The sequence below is a fragment of the Epinephelus moara genome, unplaced genomic scaffold, assembly GCF_006386435.1.
Source record: "Epinephelus moara isolate mb unplaced genomic scaffold, YSFRI_EMoa_1.0 scaffold212, whole genome shotgun sequence".
Taxonomy (NCBI): domain Eukaryota; kingdom Metazoa; phylum Chordata; class Actinopteri; order Perciformes; family Serranidae; genus Epinephelus; species Epinephelus moara.
In genome coordinates this window covers 1,844-8,242 of record NW_026079676.1, presented here as the reverse complement: position 1 = coordinate 8,242, position 6,399 = coordinate 1,844, and the positions used below count along the sequence as shown (strand labels likewise).

The 6,399-nt window shown below is 48.0% G+C and overlaps 2 protein-coding genes across 2 annotated transcripts; both read left to right on the top strand.

Annotated features, from left to right (window-relative positions):
* Positions 1 to 132: 132 nt before the first annotated feature.
* On the top strand, positions 133 to 1,913 carry LOC126387106 (adhesive plaque matrix protein-like; the record flags this gene model as incomplete). The annotated part of the gene is made up of 2 exons (XM_050039659.1): positions 133 to 1,718; positions 1,828 to 1,913. Coding segments are annotated over 2 exons (1,629 nt in total), but the record flags the coding sequence as incomplete, so codon positions are not given.
* Positions 1,914 to 3,831: 1,918 nt separating this feature from the next.
* Positions 3,832 to 4,655, top strand: LOC126387107 (transmembrane protein 238-like). The gene has a single exon (XM_050039660.1). The coding sequence runs from the start codon at positions 4,094 to 4,096 to the stop codon at positions 4,646 to 4,648; it is 555 nt and encodes a 184-aa protein (XP_049895617.1). The 5' UTR covers positions 3,832 to 4,093; the 3' UTR covers positions 4,649 to 4,655.
* Positions 4,656 to 6,399: the final 1,744 nt, after the last annotated feature.

Sequence of the window (6,399 nt, the reverse complement as noted above, 5' to 3'; positions counted from 1 at the left end):
CCTCAAATGGAAATAAGGCAAGTACATAAAACATAACACTAACACTCAATTGCCAGAATGACGCTAAATCACAGCAACCAAACTACCAATATGTGCCAGAAATCCAGTATTCATCTAGTTATCTTTTAACAGCCACAGATAGCAGACTCTGGATATCAACCCCAGCAGCCTGCATATCCACCCCAGCGGCCGCAGCCACAGGTGCCCCAGCAGCCTAGCCATCCGCCCCAGCAGCCTAGCTATCCACCCAAGCAGGCGCCCCAGCAGCCTAGCTATCCACCCAAGCAGGTGCCCCAGCAGCCTAGCTATCCACCCCAGCAGCCGCAGGCGCCCCAGCAGCCTAGTTATCCACCCAAGCAGGCGCCCCAGCAGCCTAGCTATCCACCCAAGCAGGCGCCCCAGGCGCCCCAGCAGCCTAGCTATCCACCCAAGCAGGCGCCCCAGCAGCCTAGTTATCCACCCAAGCAGGCGCCCCAGCAGCCTAGTTATCCACCCAAGCAGCAGCAGCCACAGGTGCCCCAGCAGCCTAGTTATCCACCCAAGCAGCTGCAGCCACAGGTGCCCCAGCAGCCTAGCTATCCACCCCAGCAGCCAGAGCCACAGGTTCCCCAGCAGCCTAGTTATCCACCCAAGCAGCCAGAGCCACAGGTTCCCCAGCAGCCTAGCTATCCACCCAAGCAGCCAGAGCCACAGGTTCCCCAGCAGCCTAGCTATCCACCCAAGCAGCTGCAGCCACAGGTGCCCCAGCAGCCTAGCTATCCACCCAAGCAGCTGCAGCCGCAGGTGCCCCAGCAGCCTAGCTATCCACCCCAGCAGCCGCAGGTGCCCCAGCAGCCTAGCTATCCACCCAAGCAGGCGCCCCAGCAGCCTAGTTATCCACCCAAGCAGCAGCCACAGGTGCCACAGCAGCCTAGCTATCCACCCAAGCAGCAGCAGCAGCCGCAGCAGCCCCAAAGGACTTTCTACTTTCCCAAGCAGCAGCCTCAGCGGCCTAGCTACCCACCCAAGCAGCAGCAGCCTAGCTACCCACCCAAGCAGCAGCAGCAGCCGCCTCAGCAGCCTAGCTACCCACCCAAGCAGCAGCAGCAGCAGCAGCAGCAGCCTCAGCGGCCTAGCTACCCACCCAAGCAGCCGCAGCAGCCCCAAAGGACTTTCTACTTTCCCAAGCAGCAGCCTCAGCGGCCTAGCTACCCACCCAAGCAGCAGCAGCAGCCTCAGCGGCCTAGCTACCCACCCAAGCAGCAGCAGCCTCAGCGGCCTAGCTACCCACCCAAGCAGCAGCAGCAGCAGCAGCCTCAGCGGCCTAGCTACCCACCCAAGCAGCAGCCGCCTCAGCGGCCTAGCTACCCACCCAAGCAGTTGCCCCAGCAGCCTCAGCCGCAGTTGCCCCAGCTTCCTCAGCCACAGTTTCCCCAGCAGCCAAGCTATCCGCCCAAACAACCCCAGTCCCAGTGGCCAAAGCAGCCCAGCTACATGCACAAATGGCCCAAGCTGCCTCAAAGGCCTTTCTACTTTCCCAAGATGCCTCAGAAGCCACACTACCAGCCCAAGCAGCCACAGGTGGTCTTGCAGCCACGCTACCAGCCCAAGCAGCCACAGAGGCCACAGGTGCTCCTGCAGCCACGCTATATGCCCAAGCAGCCTAAGGTTTCACAGCAGCCACGCTACAATTATCCAACATTTGCCCAAGGAGTGGCTCCCCAAATGGCTTCCAGTGGGTAAGCTGTGATGTATTTCCAATAGTGTCAATGTTTCCAACTTGAATTTTTTTTCCAGGTTTCCAATACTGTTGTTTTTTTAATTTTTTCTTTAAATCTTGTGTTTCAGGCATCGCAACACTGGAGGTTCTTCAAAGACTGCTTTCAACTGAGCCATTGTCACTTGTCAATTAAAACTGATCTTGTGTCCTTCAATCTCCAGTGACTGTTTCTTTTACTGAAATCTGCAGAAAGTTGTATTGACATTTCTAACCTGAGATTCTGGAACAGGCTCAGATACTAAGTTATACAGTCTGCCCCCTCAACCTAGAACATGCTACAACAGGAACTTAAGCTGTCCAGTATGAATCCTCAGGGGATTGTTAAACTTTTCTGTGGGTGTTTAACACCACCTTGGCACTTGTCTTTGTATGAATGTCGTGTTGGTCATTTTCTCATTCTTGCCCAGGTCTGAGAATGAGACCCCATGTCTCAATAGGTTAGCTATTCAAAGGTTTAAAAATAACATTTGCTGATTATTGCTAAACCCAATGTTCGGCAGAGGGAATGTTGGTTTTGCAGGTATATTGTCAAGCTTAAGTACTGGAGAAAATTAATTTTGACCTGATGGTGTTGGCTCAAGTGAAGGGATTACCAAAGTTGCATCATCCTGAGAAATGTGTTTACTTAACGCCAATCCACCAAATAGACATTACATTCAAAACCACAAATGTCAACCTCATGGTGGCATTAGAGGAAATTCAGGGCATCTTTGGTCACTTTCAAATTCATCCTTTGGGGACCTTGTCTTGACAAAATTGTACAGTACTCCATTCACCTGTTTCGGTGTGGACCACTGACTGACCAAAAATTCAAGTTAAAAGAATTTAAGCTGATTCCAAATGTCCAGACTTCACATGTGCAGGTTGAGGGCTGTCCAAATCCACAATTCATCCAGTCTACAAGGGGGCTCAAGCAGACCATCTGCAGACTTCCAGAGTCTACTTGGGGTGCAGACTTCATGAATCAACAATTGTCAAACATGTGGGTTGTTTTTTTGCCAACAAAACTTTTGTAAAATTTAAACAGAGGCAAATGTTGCAGCAATCACTGTACATGACAGGAGTTGTCGCTCAAATGTTTCCACAACGACAAAACTGACTTAAAGCATGTCTTTAAGCATGCTCACGCCATCACGAACTTGATGTGATGCTGGTGAACATGCTGCAGTATGTTACAGTACAAGTCTGCCAGGTGGACATTTGGATTCAACCTTAAAGGGGGGTGCTCATGAGCTTGTGACCTTTACACTAAATCATGTCAAGTTGCAGTCTGAGTTTCCTGTCACCTGGCATACAATGACTAAAATGTTTTTTATTTTTTTTTATTAAAGGTTACTTCACCTTCAAAATTACTTGTGTAATAATTACTCACCATGTCGCATGTCTGTGCAGACTGACATGCTTAAACAGTGATATTTTAACGAAATGCCAAATGACTATTTGTATATCAATTACTCACCACATTTTACTATGATTTTTTTTTTTTTTTTTTTTTGAAGAAAACCTTGTTTTCCTTGGATGCCCCCACTTTTAAAACATCTGTTTACCGACTCTCACACAGCTCATGCAGTGTAATCAAAGTCTCATGTCATATGCTTAGTACTTCCCAAGGATAGCTACATTTTGCTAAAACACGCCAATACAACCAGTCGCATGCACAACTGAATAGTGTGCTCAGGGCGCACTACTCATAGGTGTTTTATATTCATTTTAGCAAAAGTGCATATGTTTGGGAAGTACTGAGGAAATGACTGGATAAATGAGACTTGGATTATACTGCAGGAGTTGTGTGAGTATGTAAACACGTTTTGATATTGTTTGCTGTTGTTAAATGCTGTTTACTTCACCTTCCACCTGTTTTGAATTCTCCGCTCACCATTCAACATAACTCATGGTGAGTAATTGATATACAAATGGTCATTTTATCGGGTTAGTGTTTCTTTAAAAGAGGGAAAGGATATCCGTGTGGACAGTTTTCCTGAGTACTGTCTTTTCAGTTTCAAAGAAAACTGTTGTGAGTTGGACGCAGTTGTAAATGTAGCTGCTTATTGTGTGGGATGTGCGCGCAGCCAGAAAAATCCGGAGGTAAACAGTATTTTGTTTTCCCCATGAATTAGCCTGCAGAGGGTCGACAAGTGAAATGTACGTTGTGCATTTGAAGGCAGCATGCTGATCTGAGCCCCCTGGGTGCCCACTGAATACAGTGACGTAGAGAAAGGGCGGGGCCTGCTCACAGGTGAACGCCACACAGGTGCAAGGTGGGGGAAATGTGCGTCCTGAAAAACAAGTTAAGGTGTTGGGCGCCGTTACTCGGGCTCTCAGCTCTCCTCCGGCATGGCCCACAGCTGCGTGGGAAACTGCGCGCCGATGTTCTTCCTCGCCCTTGTTTTTGATGCAATTGGTCTGATTGTACTTCTGGTGGGGATTTTCGGCAACCTGAACGTGGGCGGTCACTTCTATGGGGATTTTCTTATCTACACGGGCTCGCTCGTGATTTTCCTCAGTTTGTTTTGGTGGGTTCTGTGGTACACGGGGAACGTCCAGCTTTACGCGGAGGACAGGACGAGCTCTCTGGACTTGGACATCAACTTTACGCACTGGGCCAGGAAGCTGTCCGAGAGGCTCTCTAAAGGCGGTAAGAAGCCTCTGGAAGCTGGGGAGGAGAAGAAGAAGAGCATAGGGAACGGGAAGGAGATGAACGGTACACTGCCTTGTGTTACTTGGGAAGACGGCAGCGGCAATGGAGCCGTGTTGGGTCACGACAACAGAGGGTTTGATGGATGGACCGAGGGCGCATCGCCAGCTGACAAAAACGTGGAGTTGGGGGTGTTGAAGTGCTCAGACGTGGCTCTGCAGGCGGCGGATGGCAAAGCAGAGAGGCTCCTCTGACACGAGATGGTGCGTATTTCACCTCCTCATCATCCCCTAACCCGGGGCCAACAACATCCTCCCTGTCTACAGTCTATTATTGTAACTTGCTGTTGAGACTTTGAAAACCATTTCCCTTAGCCCACTCAGTCTCCTGACACTATAACCTGTTACATTCTCTAAAAGTTAAAGCAAGCCTCTGAAAAATGTATGATCCTCTGAAAGTCTGGGCCCGTGGAACCAACAAACAATCATAATTGAAAGACATAAATATTCAGCACATTGCCCTGCTTTCACCCCTCTGTCAGTCTGCTGCTGTTTTGCTCGTCATTAGCTGCTCACTGCCACAGCTGTAACTCTTTCATCAGCACCGTTGCCATCCTTATTGCACGTTGGCATGGCAGCCCCCCCCCCCCTGCTCTCACCCCAGTCATAATTATGAAATGTCTCACATTATTGTCAGTGATCAGATGACACCCACAGTGAAGGCGGTCCTGAGGAATGGGCGCCCTCACACAAACACTACTCCCCCTCAGGACCCTGTCTGCTCACTCTGCTCATGAATATCTGTAATAATATCATTTTTTTCCCTTTCCCCGGCTGCTGTGAAAAGATCTTCAGTGGCCCGTGGCAGCTTTTAATTAATGAGCCTGACCGTTTCTGCTCACCTTCACAGTTCTGCATTATTTTAGCCGACAGTTTGCTTGTAACCGGGTGGCAAGCCAGACACCCTTTGGGCCAAAAGGCGCAATTGCATTTTAATGGAACTCAGCAGTGCTTATTGATCCGGTGGAATGGAGTGCAGTGGGTAGGTGTAGGTATGGCTGGGCCTCCTCACTCAGCAACCAAATGCAGGGATCATATATAAGTCTGTTTCATGCACACTACCTCCATTCACTAGTTCCAGATAGTTAACTTTAATAGGCCCCAGCCTGATTCCCGTATTATCTAACCTGGCTAATGATCTTGAGATATGGGATTGTGTGAAATGGCGTGGTCAAGAACAAACATTGCATACTGAACAATGTGGCAGGTTCCTTACTGTAACCTCACTGTGTTAAAGGCTATAGTATTGAGGCCACCCACGTCATGTCCTACGCTGTTTAACAACCTGAATCCTGAGTTGGAGTTGACAATCTGTAGTTTGCACTTTGTGGGTTTCAGATGCTGACTTTTAATGATATGTCTTTACATTTGACTACTTGTAGCCCCCAAGTATTAATATAAAGCAAATACAATTAAGGATTTTTATTTTTATCCACCAGAAAAATATCTGGGTGTAGAAAAGGCTTTGAAACAGAATTTAGCCCATCATGTAGGAAAAGGGAGATCAGAGAACAGTAAAATGAATGACTAAACTGAGAAAAAAAATCCATGGTTGTTCCCAATTTCATATGTTCTAAAAGTATACTTTTACAGCCTAGTTGCCAGAGGAAACTGTTGGCATTGCGGCTTTGTAGCTTCCGAACATTGGTGTTTATCAGGGACCCTTCACTGTGTTTCCAGTGGCTTTGTAGCCTCTAAACTAGGGTGTTTTTTAGTGAGCTATGGCTGTATTCCCATTATTATTTCTGCCGAGATAGTGGCATGAATAGCAATTGTTTTTTTTACTGAGACATTGCTGCTTTTCTAGAAGGGACTGTGACCCAAATACTGGAGAATTTTAGCCAAAACAAATCCTTTCCTAACCATAACCAAGCCTTTTTTTGTGCCTAAAACCAACCACGTTAACCACGGTGTTGTTGAAAATTAAAGATTCAACATATCCACTA

Coding starts and splice junctions, on each gene's coding strand:
- LOC126387107 (XM_050039660.1), top strand. CDS start 4,094: ATGGCCCACAGCTGCGTGGGAAACTGCGCGCCGATGTTCTTCCTCGCC.